Source organism: Rhinatrema bivittatum, chromosome 5 (genome assembly GCF_901001135.1).
Source record: "Rhinatrema bivittatum chromosome 5, aRhiBiv1.1, whole genome shotgun sequence".
Lineage (NCBI taxonomy): Eukaryota > Metazoa > Chordata > Amphibia > Gymnophiona > Rhinatrematidae > Rhinatrema > Rhinatrema bivittatum.
Window position 1 is genome coordinate 87,661,542 of NC_042619.1, and position 18,625 is coordinate 87,680,166.

Below are 18,625 nucleotides of genomic sequence, written 5' to 3' on the forward strand. Positions count from 1 at the left end.
GGCCCATGTAGTACCGCCCTCGCAAATGCCGAGTCCTCCCCGGCCTGAACATCCAGACGATAGAACCTGGAGAAGGTATGGAGGGAAGACCAAGTCGCCGCTTTACAGATTTCCGCAGGCGATAGCATCCTGGATTCTGCCCAAGATGCTGCTTGTGCTCTGGTAGAATGAGCCTTGACTTGTAGAGGCGGAGACTTCCCGGCCTCTACAAACGCTGCTCTGACAACTTCTTTAATCCAGCGGGCGATGGTGGGCCGCAAGGCCGCTTCACCTATCTTCTTCCCGATGTACAGGACGAACAGATGGTCCGTCTTTCGTAGGTCTTGTAAAGCACGCTCAACTAGCGTGCAGGCACTCCAAACTGCTTTGGAGACGGAAATTACTGAATAGCTACGCTTCCTGTGGGGATATATACGCCCCCGTGCTGACGTCAGATCCGTCTCCAACTGCTAGCACGCGGATACTATCCCATTTGTTCTGAGTCCATCTGGCTACACGCCAGGACATTTATAATTAATGAGCTGCTTTGTCTGACACTGTATTACAGCGGCTATGAATTTGAATAAAATTTCATATGTTGCTAACAAGCATAAGTTTACTATTTGCAAAGTTTAAAAATTGATTTGAAATACAGATGCTATGGGACTTTGAAATAACACCTTAAAAGAAAATTATGCCTACTACATATCTCTCTATTTATTATAGATATATATAGATACGCAGGTATAAAAAATGGTAGAAGGTTTTGCATCACTGGCTGAGTCCCTGTCTGGTTCCTGGCTGAAGAGTTTAGTAGGCGAGTCTTTATGACATCATAGTCAGTGTGATGGTCATTCATGGAGACAAGTCAGCAAGTGGGGCAGGAAAGATTATTACAGTAACATTAGGGTCAGCATATGCTCCACACCGGATCCTTCTCCCCCCACAAACACCTACAGAGCATACATCCAGCTAATGTATATCAGGAAGATTTTTTTCTTTAAATTATATACTTACTTTCCCAAAGGAAAAATACTTCTCTGTGTAAAGCATGAGTAATTCTGCAATTTGTACCATATTTCAGAAACAGATACAGAAAGTAGTAACAGTCATCCTTTATCAAACAGCTGTTAAGTTATTTTAGAAGTTCTGTAAGATGCCCCTCTGATATTACATGAGTATATCTAGACTATGCCAAAGCACAGAGAGGAAGCACTTAGGGCCTGATTTTAAAAAGCATTTACTCGAGTAAAACAGGGTTTTACTCGAGTAAAAGCACTTTACTTGAGTAAGTGGGCTTTTGAAAATTGCTATAATATATGCCATTGAATTGTCCATAGGATTTACTTGTGTAAGTGCACTTTACTCCAGTAAATGGCTTTTGGAAATTGCTACAATAGTAGTTACATTTACATGCGTAACTCCTTTTGAAAATTACCCCCTTAATGTCCATGCTTTACCAAGATTCTGTCACAGGCTAAAAGAAAGAATTACTTCTCTAATGGTAAGAGTCAGCACCTGGTAATATTGAACCTGCAGAAATACAAAACATTTGTTGAACTGAAAGGTGCTAACTATGCAATTAACTTGAAAAAAAAATAATCAAATAAGTAAAACTGAGACTCACCTCTCAGACAGCTTGCCAGACAGTTTCTCAAGGAATGTCATCACATTCTCTAATATTAAGATGAAAGAAGACATACAAAATGGAGAAAGTTACAGATTATAAGTACATAATACTGTGCAGTTGGTTGGAAATGGGTCACAAGGGTCACAGCTGAATAATTTGCTCTGTCTCAAACAAAATTTTAAAATATATAATTTTTTTTTTACTTACTGTTTTTGAAGGCATTTACATAGGCAAATTAGCTTTATTGAAAGCTGCCTCTCACCCAGCTGGAAGTATATGCAGGCTTTCACAGTGGGTGTACTTGTAGCAAGGCACAGGTAGGGCGAATCAGGAAAACAACGTGCATAAATCTGATTTTAAAATCTACACACAGTATTTTGCATGAAAAATTTTGCCCGCACAAAAAAAAGAGATCCAAGTCCATGGATCTCTTGACCCGCAGACTTTGTAGAGATTACCCACCCGTGTAGTTTCCCTTTGAAAGTTAGCTACGAGGTCTGCGAGTCAAAGAGTATCCTTGGACTTTGCAGCTACCGGGACTGTTCCAAATTGCCTCCATGATGTTTCTTAAATGTACTGACCTGACAGCACTGCAAACTAAAGTTCTCCATTTATACACAAAACAGATGGAGCATGGACAGTCCAGCCTGCTCTGCCTCAGCCTTGCACTGGACGGATCAAAACATAATTCTCTTAGGGGTAGATTTTCAAACCTCGGCACGCGTAAATTCCAGGACACGTGTAAGTCCCGGGGCTTGAAAATGGGGCGGTCCGGGGGGTGGAGCAGGGCGGGGCTAGAGGTGCCCAAGCACAGCGACCATTTGCCACTGTGTCGACGCACGCAACTTGCTCCTGCTCCTTGGCAGGAGCAAAAGGTAAAACAGAAAAATTTGGGCTAGTTAGGATAGGGATAGGGGGAGGGCAGGATAGGGGAGGGGGAAGGGAGGTTAGGCTAGGGGGTTGGGAAGTTCCCTCCCGTCGCTCCTTAATTGGATCGGACTGGGAGGGAACTGGGACGGCCCCAATGGCTCGCCATGTGTATTGCTAAACTCTATCCCCCCTTGCATGCACCAACCTGGCATTTTATAACATGTGCACGCCAGCACACACATGGACACACACGCGTAAGTTTTGAAAATCTACCCTTTATTGTTTTGATTTGACAATTTCCTCTTGCTCCTTTAGGCTTCCAAGCTCAGTTGGAACTTCCTCCTTTGGACTGCTGCCCACGAGCTTTCATTCACCACTACTTAAGGTTTATCCCCCTACATTTTTTTTTCATCTCTCTCCCTCCTCCCTTCCCCCGTAACTAAGACCAGCCATCATGGCAACAGTCCTCCACCAAATGCCACAAACCATAGATCTCTCCATAACCTGGCTCATGTGAACCCTAGATCTGGCCACTAGATGTCACTGTTGAGTGGCAGTCTGAACTCTCCCTTCCCCCGCCTGCTCCCTGCCACTGCTGCCTGGGACCGTAAATACTGCCTCCGCAGAATCACCACCAGCCCAGCCCAAGACGAGACCCAGGTCTGTTGCATGAGCCACCAGGTGAACCCTAGGGCAATTCTATATGAATGCCCCTTCTCTCTCAGCAAAGACTGGGGTGGATTTTCTAAAGTGCGCCCCCGCGTATTTTTGTTCACGCACCAGAAGCAAACAAAAGTACGCCGGATTTTATAAGATACGCGCGTAGCTGCGCGTATCTTATAAAATCCGGGGTCGGCGCACGCAAGGGGGTGCACATTTGTGCAACTTGCGCGCGCTGCCCGTTTCCTCCGAAGCCACTCCGAAATCGGAGTGGCCTCGGAGGGAACTTTCCTTCGGCCTCCTCCCACCTTCCCCTCCCTTTCTCTACCTAACCCACCCCCGCAGCCCTATCTACACCTCCCCCCTACCTTTGTCGAGAAAGTTACGCTTGCCAGAGGCAGGCGTAGCTGGCGCGCCATCACCCGACCCGGGGGCTGTTCCAGAGGCCTCGGCTGTGCCCCTGGAACGCCCCCGGGCCAGCTCCACACCCCCCGGAACGCCTCGAACGTCCCACTGCCCCCCCCGACATGCCCCCTAGCGAAGCCCCGGGATTTACGCGCGTCCTGGGGTTTGCACGCGCCGCAGAGCCTATGCAAAATAGGCTCAGCGCGCGCAGGGGAGTTTTAAAAGGGTTACGCACATAAATTATGCGCGTAACCCTTTTAAAACCTACCCCACTGCCAATATGGGTGCCAAGTTGTCCAAAATTGAAATAAAATTTAAAAAAAAAAAAAGGCTTATGTGGTCACTTGTCCAGTGGGAACTAAACATAGACCACAAACTGACATTCATATTCAGAATTGTGTAAACAGCAGGATAACTACAACTCTTTCAACTTTCTACTGCTAGTTTAGATGGCAAAAATTTACAAAATGATTTTAAGTAGTTTTAGGCCTTATGTACTAAGCTTTTTTTTTCAAAATCCAAGAAGAGGATATGCAGCAAAATCGTTAAAAATTTGACCATCACATTTAAGGACAGTAATAGAGGATTTTGCTACACACCTCTTTTTTGGATTATGTACTGAGTGTGTTGCTGTGCTTCCTCTACCTATCTTCCCCAATTACACAAAATAGGAAAAAACAGCCTTAGAAAATCATGCGTTTTATCATGAAATTGTATTACTATCAGACAACTGGGGATGCAGGATGGAAACGGAATATAAAACACTCTGGGCAGTAACCAATTAATGTCACGGTGTTACATGGGGTTTCTTCTGACTAGATGGTAACCAGGCATGTTTACAATTGAGAATCTACCTTATAAATGGCCTGTGACCGACGGCCCGCAAATGCGCAGTAGAGACCAGCTCTACCGCGCATGTGCGGGCGAGCACGTCGCTCTGAGGCAGCTTCAGAAAGAAAAAAAAATGGCGGCGTCCAGTGGCAGCAGCGGGCGGCGGCGGCGGTACCGGCAGCGGGCGGCGACGGCGGTAGCAAGCGGCGGCGGTAGCAACGGCGGTAGCGGCGACGGCGGTAGCGGGCGGTAGCGAGGGAGGGAGAAGAGAGAGAGAGGGAGGGACGGACTGAGTGGGAGGGAGGGACGGAGAGAGAGAGTGGGAGGGAGTGACTGAGTGAGAGGGAGGGACTGAGTGGGAGGGAGGGATTGAGTGAGGGGGAGGGACTGAGTGAGAGGGAGGAGTGGGAATGAGTGAGAGGGAGAGGGGGGACTGAGGGAGGGAGTGTGGACTGGGAGAGAGAGGGAGGGAGTGGGACTGAGGGAGAGTGGTGGGACTGAGTGAGTGCGGAGGGAGGGGGGAGGGAGTGACTGAGTGGGAGGAGGGATTGAGTGAGGGGATTGGATGAGGGAGGGAGGGACTGGGAAGGAGGGAGGTAGTGGGACTGAGGGAGAGAGAGGGAGGGGGAGGGAGTGGGACTGGGGAGAGGAGGGAGGGAGTGGGACTGAGGGAGAGACGGAGGGAGTGGGGACTGAGTGAGAGTGAGTGGGACTGAGTGAGTGAGAGGGAAGGGATGAGAGGGGGGAGGGACTGAGTGATCGAGAGGGGAGGGTGGGGAGGAGTGGGTGAGGGAGGGGGTGGTGAAGAGTGAGGGGAGAGAGAAAGAGGGGGAGGTGAGAGACAGAGGGATGTAGCCCGTTTTAACGGCTTGTAAAATAGAATTTGAAATAAGACTGTTGTCAAACAGTTAAAATCTGTATTTTTTTTTAATTCCCTTTCTCAAGAGAATTAAGCTGGCATTAAGCATATAGTAATAAATGCAGTTATTTTTCTTTTTCAAAGAGTTTTTCTGATAGCAAGGTGATAATATGCAATACACACAAATACAATTTATTCTTCAGAAATTTTCTTACTTTGTATTCGCCAATGCAATGACAACCACAAAGAATTGTGAACAACAAGGAACATATGAAGAAGTATGAACTAAGAACCGAGAATTAAGAATGAACAACTGGTTCTTTTACAGATAGTCAATTATGAATCAGATAAGTATAGCAGTCACTTTCTCTCTTATAATCAATCACTGCATTTCTGCTAACAAATACTTAATCCTAATTCCTGGTTGGCTTTTATGAATTCTTTTCGTCTTCCAGGAATATGGAATCTCTCTACCAAGACAAACAAAAAGCAAATTCCCAGGTAAGGATTTCTTCTAAGTGTGTGTCCCCCTTTCTTTTTGTATAGAATGAATAATGATAAAAAGATTTAAATAAACTAAAGTGGATCGGAAGCAAGTGAAATTGATTTCAACTGATGTGGCCACATAGATACCGGAGGAAGTGGAAGGAACTTTTTTTTTAAATTGCTATTAAATCACTATTTGTTTGTGGTTTTCCGCAATGCAATGGTTATAAATGTTCAACAGTCCCCTGAATGAGCCTCATAGTAGGCGAAACGTAGGCCTTTGTTGGGAGGGAGTGATATATGACATAAAAGGCTAGATAAATCGTGTGTGGTACAGCTTATGGGTGGCTATTAAAGATTTTTAATGCTATGTTAGAAGCATTGTGTATAGTATTGGCAATTTTATTTATACGATTGGTGTGAATGAGTATGTGTGATTGTTTTAGTAATGGGGTGGGTATCAGAGGTGGTATAGATATGTGTTAAAATAAGTAATGAATAAAATGTTAGAAACTACTGTATCTATATATAGACACATATACAGGGCTTAATGTGCGAGGGGAACGGCCAGGAACGCAGTTTCAGAACTTCCTTTCAGTCTTAACAAGCAGAGCTGCAGAGTGTTCTCCAGCCCCTCTACTACAGGCAGCCAACAGGGACGAGAAGGAGAGGGGTTGAGTCTGGAGCAGAGAGAGAAAAGAGCCGCCACTCTGCTTCCTAATATAACCCCAATCCCTTCCCCCATCTCTCTTTGCAGGGAACAGAAGAGGACGAGGTGATACTGAAGCAGGCACTGCAAGAAAAGGCACTTGTGAGCAGTAGTGCCGATTGTCAAGGCTTCACGCTGGCTTTGATGAATAGAACTATTGCCCATCACTTTCAAACTTGTGCTAATTCAACCCCTTTTTTTTTTTTGTCCATTACCGAGGACTTGATTTTTGGCAGAACAACTCAGAACAGCATTCTGCCAAAATAGGGGCTGGCCATGTGTATAAGTTCTGGGTCTCCTGAGGAAACAGAAAAGAGCCAATAGTTGCATGGATTATGTATGCCCCACCCCCCACAGCCCTTGGAGTACGCAGAGATCAGAGTGCTGGAGCTGTTTACCCTGAAACAAGGACAGCCACATGGCTTTGGTTTTGGTGCAATTTCCCAGCACAATCTAGAAGGCTATGAGGGACAACAGTCAAGGTAACAAAAAAAAAAAAAAGACAGGGTGAATGCACGTCACTGCTTCTACCCCACTCCTGGGTATGTTGGCTTCCTGCTTATCCCGCCGTCATCCCAGGCCCTGCCGCTTCTGCTGACTTGCGAGGATGAAAGAGCCTAGAGAGTGAATGAGGGGATATGGGCGGAGCACGTGAAGGGATCGGAGGTCGAAGGAGAGTGAGGGATGTGTTGTGGGAGGGTAAGAGAATGAACGAAGGGATCGGAGCATTCAAAAGAATGGCCTGCTTGTTCCCTTCCTTGGAAGTTGAAGAAAGGGAGCAATGTAACAAGCTCTCCTCGCTCGCTCTCTTATCTCTCCTCCCCCCACCGTGCAATCCTATCTCCTCCAGTCCTTCACTTTTTCTCCAACCCCCTCAGATCACTTCACTCACAGGCAACCCCCCCCCCCCCCCAACAAAGATCATCTCACTAACATCTCCTAGTCCCTCCCTCCGATCCCCTCATGCACACCCCCTGCACCTTTGATCCCGTTTGTCTGGGGGAGAGAGGGAAAGAGTGAGTCAGGGGATCAAAGATGAGGTGGGGTGTGCATGAGGGGATCGGAGGGACTACAACATGTAAGAGATAATCAGAGTAGGAGGCTGGATGTGAGGGAAGTGTTCGGAGGGGGCCGGAGAAAAAGTGAAGGAGGGGAGGAGACAGGAATGAGTGATGGGAGTAGGGAGAGAGAAGACAGCAAGCAAGGACAGCATGTGGCATTGCTCCCTTCCTTTTGAATTCTAGGCCACACACCCCTGTCCCAAGGAGTCCAGGGATAGCAGAAAGATCACACAAGTCTGCTGCCACCCCACAGTCAGCTGATTCTGGCTTGAAGAGGAGGCCTATACTTTACTGGCTAAGGAGAGTTGCTGGAGAGGGTGATTTTCCAGAGGAAGAGAGGAGCTCGAGGATCATCAGGGATAGGGATTAGACTGAAGGACTTTAGGATCATTGAAGGGAGGGTCGGTCAAGGACCACTGGGGAATTTAGAGGCGTGGGGGGAGGGGGGGATGCAGCTGGAGGATCAGGATCACTAGGGCAGAGAGGAGGAGGGGGTTACAGAGAAAGAGCCCCATTCTGTCATCTCCTACTTACTCTAGTGATCCTGCATTCCCAACCCCCCACCCCCCGCCATCCTTCTCCTACCAATGCTCATCAAGCATGTTAAGAGTACGAAGAATGTCAATTATATTTTATTTTTATCCTAATCACTTACGTTCTTTCATTCAGAATCATTCCAGCTTAAGCCCGCATGTTCCACATATTCCATAATGGCTTTGCTATTAGACCTTAAATGTAAAGGTCCAGACAAATGGGTTATGCAGATTGACCAGCAGATGGGGACAGATCAACAAGTTCACTGACATCACCCCTTATATCCTGACCTTAGCCTACCAGTATTATTTGTAACAAGCTAACGTTGGCAACATTAATTCCAACTTAACTATTTTAAACAAATTCTCCCCTTTTATTTTTTTTAAACCAGCACACTACCAAACAAAAACCATCATCATATTGGAAGCAGAAACACTGCACACAACTCTGTAAGCACTCACCTGGTTAAGATAAAACATTGCAGACTACATTCTTTAGCCTGCAATCCAACAGAAAATGTATATAAACATCAGCAAGTACATACCAGTTTGAGAAAGTTGATGCCAAGACTATGCAAGACTGAGCCAATTTGAGCCAGCTGAGCACGTTTGCTCAAGCCTGTTCCAGTTTAATCTAGTTGTGCAAGCTTGGCAGCATAGGAAGAGTCCTTGGCTGGTCTGATTGGACTCAAGGAAAGGAAATTATCAGGTAAGAACTAATTTCTCTTTCCTCTTCATCCAGTCAGACCAATCCAGATGAATGGGATGTATCCAAACTACTCCTGACTAGGACAGGAAACTGCCAAAATTTGCTTACAACTCCTTGGAGGCCAAGAGACCTCCTCTCTGGGCGCCCACCTCTGAGCAACAATGCTTTGAAAAGGAAGACCAAGACACTGCCTCACAAAAACATCAAAGAAGAAACCAATTGCCACTACCTGCAGCTGACTGAGCTCTCATACACAACACAAAAAAGGGCATTCATACCCGTGAGGAAGCCAAGGAACTCTGACATCTCGACTGAGAACTATCCATATTCTTATTATACAGAAGGATACTAATGATGGCAAAGAAAACAGCCTGATTCATAATCACATTCAGAAGAAGGAAGAAGCCACACCAAACATCAGCAAGGTTTTTCTGCAAGGCCCTCAAACTCCAATACCCTTGCAGCAACAGAAGACCACTAAGAAAACCATGACTAAGGAAACCACCTCAAATATGGCTAAACCATGACCCTGATAAGAGAAGATCCCCCACGAAGAGTAGTAATCCTTACCAGAGGCCAAATATGCCTGATGCCCTATAAAGGGAAAAAAAACATATCCACAACTGGATGCAAAGAAAAGGGACGACTCAATACACATCCTATGAAGCACGCAAGAGTTGCTACTTGCACTGACAAAAAAATAAACCTCAAGGTCGCAGAAAACCTTCATGCAAGATTTGAGAACTAGTGGTACTGGCACCTTACCAGGAAATTGCTGTTTACTTGTTTATAATGGTCAAACTCCCCAAATCCTCATATATAAAACGAGGAAAAGAACTTTTTAACCTTCAAACAGAAGCTATACAACTCTGTTGGATTTCATTTTTATCTTTTTTCACCACAGGAACCCCCCTTAAATGACCCAACAGTAAGAAAGGACTGAGGTAGATGCCCCACAAAACTGGAACTCAAGATACCAGTTCTATGTGAAATAACCGTATGAGGATGGTAAGGCAAGAAACTTAGCTATTTTGAATCCTGTGGAATCACAGATACTCAATTCTCCTAAATTACTCTCCAGGAGAAAAAACATGAACAGAATTATCTATGTCTATTCACTCTGAACCAGAGCCACCAAGCCTGAAAGAGCATTTTCCTCTACTCCAACTAAACTGTTTTCTTCGCATTCCTAACCACTGCCAGCCAATCCAATAGTAGCACACGACACCTGGCTATTATTTGACCAAAATTGCCTAATACAGAAAAACACATTCCAGAGTGGACATCGCATCTGAGAAAATATGTTTGAACTCAGTTCACATCTGATATTTTAAAAAACTATAAACTCTCCCAGATTCTGCGCTGCCCAATAGAGCAGCAAGCCATTCCTTGAGATAATTCAGAACTTTAAGTGCCACCCTAAAGGTACACATATGCTCCATGGATGCATTTTTGGAGAGTAATCTGGCCACTTGGCCTGTTATCAGAGGTGTAATGCAGAAGATCACATGAATTGCTCAGGCCTCCAAATGACTGATGGAACTAATGTGCACCATCCTGCAATCACTATCTCTGACCTACCCCAGACCACAGGCTCACCAGCTCACCATACTGGGTTCAAGATCCATTCCTAAATCCCAACTTCTGGAATAAGCTACTGTTGCAACAATATCCTGATTGTTTCTAGCACCAAAAGACACATGGAGTAATTAGAGATTAAGGTTTCCATTCAGAAAAATGCCTTGAAGAAATCCAAGAATGCCATCTCCCATGGTACCAGAACTAGCACCGTGGTCTGAGAGTAACACAGTCTGTCTGAGACAGAAAAAGGCTCCTGGGCCCTCCAGGATCTAAAAAAAGTCTTATCAATCTTGGAAAATATGATTATCCAGATCACTCCCTGGAAAAGGATTGAACTACCCAGTACATGGCTTCTATACTGTCTTTGCCCTTAATAGGCCAATATCCAGATAAGGATGCACCAAAAGAGTTTTCCATGTTGTGTCGCCATCAGAATCATCTCCTTAGAAGAGGCCCTAGAAGCCATGGCAAATACATTGGGTAGGCTCACCTGGAAAAAAAATACAAAACTTCCCAATACAACAAAAATGAAAGAAGCCGTAATAATCCCACTTTACAGGTATATGACGATAAGCCATCAAAATATCTAAGGCGGTCAGAACTCAATACCCCAACATGACGCAGCTGATTTATATCCGGAAACAGGGAGGACGGCACCCGCTTTCTTGTGAATTCACCCAGGAAGGAACACTGACCTAGTGCCCATTTGGCCTGCATCCACATCAGAGCCATCCAATAAGGCTTGGACAGTTGCCCACTTATCTCCAGCCTGGAGAACAGAATCCTCAAAGAGAGAAAAAAAGTCTTTGGATGCCTCGAGAGGTACATTGCCCAGTATAGCAAACTTTAACTACTTGCTACAGAAAGACCCTGCTTAACTGAGGGAAGGAGAACCGGTCTTTCACCTCAGGAGTTATTTCCCAAAGAAAAATACATATTTATTTTTTCTCTCTCTTTTTTAAACTGGAAGGCTTCTCTCTGACTTTTTGCAATATGCAATGTACACAGGAACTAGGAATTTAAGAAAGCAAACTCCTCCTTATGGATCTGGCATAGCATAGGCATATCAACTTCCCCAAAGTCCACAATATACAATATGTCTGCAGGAACAAGGAAAGAAAAGGATGCAGACTCCTAAACTCTTCCATATGGAAGAGGCATAGCATAGCCGTACCAACTTCCATTTTTTTTCCTATGGCTATGATTAGCAGCGACAAGGTCTTTAAACTAAATTATCAGTTGCCCTAGAAATACCAGGAAAGCACCACATCAAATGAAAACAGATCCTGCTGCAAGTCACTATGTCACGTGCTATACTAGCAGCAGACAAGTCCTGTGGGAAGGGTGGTTCAAACCTTTAGCCTGTTTACATTTATGTCCTACACTCCAGCCAAGGGAATCACAGCTCGCTAGGAAACAGAAATCAAGCGATCCCCTTTAGAGATTCTCCATTTTATCTCTCCTGATATAAGTGACAGACTCATTCAGCCAACATATGAGCTCCCTCAACATTACTGTCTAGAACACCCACAAGAACAACCAGATCCATAACTGCCTTAGACGAAAGAGGACTAAGACCAAGGGGCCCCCATCTGCTAGGACCCCCACATAAATTCTCTCAGCTGTGTTAAGCCATTTTCCCTATCAGAACAGTCTTTTCTCAGACAAGTTCTCCTGCGCAAACCTGCTCTTAGAGAAATAAAAAATAAGAACATATTACTCTTAATAGTTTGTTAACCACAAAAACTTGAGGAAGGTCACTACTTAACCCTGGACATTAGCATTATGAGATCTATCTACTGTTTAGGATCCTGCCAAATACTTGTGACCTGGATTGGTCGCAGTTGCTTGATGGACCTTCGGTCTAACCCAGTATGCCAATTCTTATGCTCTTATATGCCTCATTCCTGAGCCTTCTATGACTCCAGGAGGGGATCCAGAGAAATCCCCACCAGAACCCTTTCTTCCAAGGAGAAGCAAGAAATTTGGAATGGACCTTGGGAACGAACTGCTATCTCAAGCAAAAGGCCTCATGCATGCAATTCATAAAACCATATAAGTCAATGAAAAGGCTCTTAGAAAGGAAAAAGGAACCTAAGAACATGCCCAATAAGCTGCCCATTTAAAAAAAAAAAACAAAACAAAAAACAAAAAAAAAAAACTGATCACCAGTTTCTAGATCCGCAGGACTGAATAGAGGCGGCCCTGGCTCCCTCTCAACCTCCCCCCACCCCCCCCCCTTCGCACACAAAATGGCTGCTCCTTCTGACCCCAGCTGGAAACAGACTGCCTGGATAACAGCCAACAGGGATCCTCTCCTGAAGCCTTGGAATCACTCTGTGGCACTCCTCTCCTTCCCATACATGCTCCACGAAGCGAAAAATGGACCTCCAACTTGCTGCCTCTGATTCCCCTTGGAACTGCAGAGCACGGACTTCTCACACCCTGCAAAAAGCGGCCTTGACTCACTCAATGCTGCAACCAAAATTAGTAAAAAGCGCCATTCAGACTCACCCGAGCCTTCCCTGGAGCTCCAAGGACTAGATCCTATAAGCCACTGGCTGAAAACACCTGTGCTCTGTCTACTTTCCTGTCACTGCACTTCTCTTTTTCTTAAAATCTACGAATAAAACAAGGACTGCTCCTTACATGCTCTTTTTTGTGGGGGAGGACAGCTGGGAGATCCAGCAGGAGCCCCACCCTAGGCCCAGGCTCTGCTTAACTGAGGGAGAGAGCCGAAGTTTTCAACTCAGGAGCTGTCCAGCAATAATCCTTCTGTTCCCAGACGATGCCCAGCTTAGGGAGAGAGAGGAACGTTCATCTCAGGTGCTGCCCGCTAACTGTATTTTCCTGTTCAACTCAAAGTCCACAGCACGGGATGTTCACCTACCATCTGCGGGAGACAGAATGCTGGCAGGCTAAGATCAGCACGGATGCATATATGGGGTGACATCAGCAAACAGGAATCTATCTCCATCAGGTGAATGGGCATAACCCATTCACCTGAACTAGTCTGACTGAAGAGGAATAAAATATTAATGGATATTTATTCAGTTATGGACTACCTAATTTCTTTACATCAATAGATTTTGAAGTGTAACAAAAACAACTGTACATAAAAATAAGATTCATCATGAAGTGCATGTTAAAGCATACTATTATCAGCATACTGGGCTCCATAGCATCACATTCATCATACCTGGAGTTTTTGCCATTGTTCCTTTCAATGCCCTGTGGGCAAAGGTAGGATATCCAACCAGCTGAGCCAGAAGATTTCTGCTGGCAAGTAATGCCTCTAAACAGTGAAGCTGGGGTGCATTCGGGTACAGAAAAATCCTGTATGCTGCCTCTCGCACCTAAGTTCATAAGGAAACAAAGCCTTACTTAAGATTACATTACCCATCCAAGGGGGGGAAAAAGACTCTAGCACCATTTGTAAATCAAAACAATTGGAGCCATATTCAAACTCTTGATCATAAGCCACCAATGTATTGAGTGGGGTCATACATATCAAAATGGTATCGTTAGCTGAGTAGGCTGTACTGGAAAAGGCTAAATTGTCCAAAGTACATCTACATACAAGGTAAACAGTCTGAATCGGGTTCTGTTTTTATTACCTCAGCCATAAGAATTTTCCTGTTCCCTTGAGCCAATTAGTGACGACAGTAGCTGCTTAGGCTTGACTAAGTTAATGTATGCAAGGAGATCAGTACATCATACAATTATTATTATTATTGTTTGTTTAGTGCACACAAAATATATGCAGAATTCTACTGCCACACATAAGAGACCGCCTCTATGCCTTAGAGCTTACAATCTAGTCAAGACAGAAAAGACACAACAAAACAACAAGTAACAGGTTTTTAGTTAACAAGGAGGCCATGATTGGGATCCAATGCAATGCCAGCAGAAGTCTAATGGATTCTAGGGACAAGCATTCGTTTGATTTGTTTTGTTCAGGTTAGTGCACAATAAATGAGATTTAGTGGGCACTAAATGAAAACACAAAAAAAATAAAACATTTTTCGGTTTCACACCCATATTGGACTCCTCCAGCCAACTTACAGAATGGGTAAACAGCTCTGGGTTCTCTACATAACCTGTTATTTAAGTATCATTTTGCTTCCTTTCATGTTGGTTAACAAATCTGCACTGCTGTAAAATTAATGACGTCAGTCGGTGGGGTCAACTTGACGGCATGGAAAAGTTTGGCCTTATTTGTGCGTTAGCCTGACCACTCGAGCAGAATAACAATTGCTGTGGTCACTGTGGGTCTTCTACGTCCCTTTTTTTTTTTTTTTTTTTTTTTTTTTTTTTAAAGAGCAGCTGGTTTACATTTGTTTAGAGCTGATTAAGTACAAACTTGTACGGAAACATTTAACAATCACTGGAAGTCAACTAAGCTGCAACACACTGCACTTTGGAGGCATTAGGTTTTGTTTTGAGTCATTTTTCCTCTGCTACACGCACAACTATTTATTGCCGAATATGAACAAAATCATCTCGCCTGTGGTGTGCATTCAAGCATCACTAGCCTGCTATTAAATAGCAACATCATCTGCTAAAATTCTCCTATAACATCTGCTCCAAAGGGCAAGTGGCTCCAAGTCACTGCTAGGCCCAATTTAAAACTGTGGAGAAAGAGAGGCCAAAAGACTGTGTGGTTTCTAAATGAAAATCCAGAGATGTCACAGTAATTTTTACCCTGTGAAGAAGCAATCTCGGTTTACAGAAAGGTTGGAGGAGATTAAACATTGCAGTGGAAAAACCGCTTCAGACCTACTGTTGCAGGAGGGATCAGTTAGCCAGTGACCATAAAAGAGCTTTACTAACCCATTTCATTTTCATATCCAGGGCTGTGGGAAGACTCCTGCTGGAGGTGAGAAGTGCAAAAAGGAACAGAAAATACCTTGTGAGCTTTCCAGCTACAAAACAGGACTAATCTGGAAATCTAGGGACTTGAGCAGTGATGCACTACAGGAACTTTGTGGGACCTGATTGTTCAATTGTTTTATAAAAAGGACCGTCTCACAGAGAACAGAACAGACGAAACCCACAAGCACCAAGAGAAACACAGAATTCTGCTTTTTTTTTTTTGGTTTGCTTTTAATTTCTCCTAAGCGCAACAAACCAGTGTATGATCTCCTGCAACAATAACCCATTAGCAAAGTGGCCATGGAAATCATAAAAATTCAAGTCAGTAGATTCCAGCATGATGTAGCCAGCTGACTAGTTTTAGAGGGATTGCTGTCAAGAGAAAGGGTTAACCTCTGCAGATTATTATTAAAAGGCGGCTTGTGTGCTCCTTTTCCAATCTTGTATAGCACTTGCAACAGAGAAAGGTATTAAAGTGGTGCAGTATACAACTTCAGGTCCTAGAGGGATATGGCTGATGTTTAAATTTTAAAGTAATATGTACCACAGAATATGTCAAAATAGCATCAATTGTCACCACCACCCAAAAAAATGTTTCTTCAATGTGAAGGTAGTCATCAGTGGTAGGATACCAAGCCACATAAATCAAGAGTATTTTCTTGTCAGTGAGTGTCCCCTTCTCACTAATGGACCTTGGTAATGTCTACAGATTGTTCAGATGACTAGGATGTTGCTCATTTTGCTTTCCAGCAATTCTAATAAAGCTTTATTAACTTCATCTAGACAGTTTAAAAAAAAAAAAACTTCACCTTTTCACTCTTGGGAAAATCTGAATGTGTAAATATATGCTAAAACACGTTAAGTTAAATAGATAAAAGATTACTTTACCTTTGAGAAAATATACCTACCCTACAATCTGTCTGTCAAGACTAACGATATCCCCACATATCGAGGGCTCTCTCCCTCGAAATGTTCAACACTTCATGGTACCAGTCACCTGACGTGTCACAGACTGGCTACATCAAAAGAATTCTTACATCACTGCTATCAGGAGGGCTGGATGTGATCAGCACATGCAATACCACTCTGAGTCTCACTGTCAAAGCTATTTTTCTTCATGAACAAAACAATGGGAGAAAAGCCTTAGTGAATGAGCAGTATGGTATCCTAGTTTTCGTAGTACCTTGGGTTTGTCAATGTCATATTTGGTGACTACCTTAAAACCCTCAAAGAATGCTGTCTGGCATTCACTGAGCAGTACAATTGCTTAAGAAAATGGGAGACTAACAAGAGCATCGGTAAGCAATGTAAAGAAAGCATTTGAAAGCTCAGCAGTCGTGTGTCGACTTAACGACAAAACCGGCAGCCAGATTGTTATAAAAGCTATTACTGGCAAACGGACACTGGATATGTGCCAAACTGGAAGTACAAACTAAGCATAAAAATGGTTTAAACAGTACATTCAGGCAATATCAGGAAGTGGAAAAAAGAAAGGAAATGCCAAGGATCAATTAGAGACTGTGGTAAGCAGTAAGAGAGGAGACGGGCTTTATGGCCTCTATTTGCCGACTTTATGTTTCTGTGTAATATTTAATAAAAATCCGAGAACCCATATTAAAAAGGGCAGGAATTAATAAAACGGAAACAAAGTCAGAATTACAAAAACAGGGAGGATAACTTTCAAAACTGCTCGCGTACGCCTATTTACGCATGTATATGGGTGGACGTAAAGTTGCTACTGTATTTTATAACCTGTGAAGAAAAGATATGCGCAGGATATAAAATACGAATACATATGCATGCATAAATGCTTGCATATGTAAAAACCACGAGCCGCACAAGTTCGAACTTATCCAGATAAATAGTGATCTATCCAGCTAAGTAGCGGCACAAATACTACTTTGATGATCAAGTAGCCCACTACATAGGCTGAATAAAACACAATATAGCCAGATAAATGCCACTACTTATCTAAACAAGTTCAAATTTGTCCATCTAGGTAGTGGGAAAGGTAATACTTAGTAAATAAGTTGGAAACTAGCCTATTAAATGTGTGCCAATCACATATCCACGTATTTGTACTTCCAATTTTGAAAAAGATACATAATAATATAGAAAATGATGGTAGAAAAAGACCCAAGTGGGACATCCAGTCTGCCCAGCAAGTTTTATTTATTCATTCTTTTATTTATTTTTATTCTGTTTAATGTAGCAACTGCCGTTCCATGCAGGTTACCCCTCATCTTCATTTTCATCCTTTAGCCAGTAGGGATCCTCTGTGTTTATCCAAAGCTCTTTTGAATTCCATTACAGTTCTCATCTTAACTACCTCTTCTGGGAGGGCATTCCATGCATCCACCATCCTTTCTATGAAGAAATATTTCCTGATGTTGTTCCTGAGTCTACTCCCCTTGAACCTTCATATTATGACCCCTAGTTCTACATCTTTCTTTCCATTGAAAAAGGCTAGATTCCCATGCATTAATCATCAAATACTAGAATGTCTATATCATATCCCCCCCCTATCCTTTCTCTCCTCCAGGGCATACATATTTAGGTCCTTCAGTCTCATCTCATATGTCTTTTGAAGTAGACACCACACCATTTTGGTTACCTATCTTTGGACCGCTTCAATCCTGTCTCTATCCTTTTTAAAATACGGTCTCTGAACTGAACAAAGTGCTCCAGGCGAGACCTAACCAATGACCTGTACAGGGGCAATATCACCTCCTTTTTCCTGCTGGTTATGTCTCTTTCAATGCAGCTCAGCATTCTTCTACCCTTAGCCACCACCTTATCACATTGCTTTGCCACTTTCAGATCATCCAACACTATCACCCAGAGGTCTCTTTCCCTGTCCATGCATATCAATCTCTCACCCCCTATCACATATAGCTCTTTTGGATTTCTGTACTCCAGATGAATGACTTTGTATTTCTTGGCATTAAATCTTAGCTGCCAAACCTTTGATCATTCCTCAAGCTTTCTTGGATCATTTTTCATTCTCTCCACTCCTTCAGGTGTGTCCATTCTGTTGCAGATCTTTGTGTCATCCGCACAAAGATAAACCTTTCCTTATAACCCTTCCACTGTCGCTCACAAAGATGCTGAACAAAACCAGACCCAGAACTGATCTTTAAGGCATTCCACTTATCACTCTTCTCTCCTCTTGCTGAAATCCAGATAAATCACATCAAGGGCTCTTCTTTGATCCAATTCTCTAGTTTTCCAATCAAAAAAATCAAATTCATTTGATATGACCTTCCTCTGGTAAAACCATGTTGCCTCGGATCTTGCAACCCATTAGATTGTAGATAGTTCACTATCCTTTCCTTCAGCAGTGTTTCCATTAAATTTTCCCATCACAGAGATAAGTCTTACCAGCCTGCAGTTTCCTGCATCCTCTCTACTCCCACTTTTGTGAAGCTGGTCCACTA

General features: G+C 43.6%; 1 protein-coding gene across 2 annotated transcripts in view; it reads right to left on the reverse strand.

The window, feature by feature from the left end:
* MIPEP (mitochondrial intermediate peptidase) overlaps positions 1-18,625 on the reverse strand; it is a 375,213-nt gene that overhangs the window by 261,827 nt on the left and 94,761 nt on the right. For both annotated transcript variants that reach the window (XM_029602546.1, XM_029602547.1), the window contains exons 7-8: positions 13,513-13,669; positions 1,607-1,655 (exon numbers count right to left, since the gene is read on the reverse strand). In XM_029602546.1, the coding sequence (XP_029458406.1) occupies positions 1,607-1,655; positions 13,513-13,669 (206 nt within the window). The remainder of the gene's footprint in view (positions 1-1,606; positions 1,656-13,512; positions 13,670-18,625) is intronic.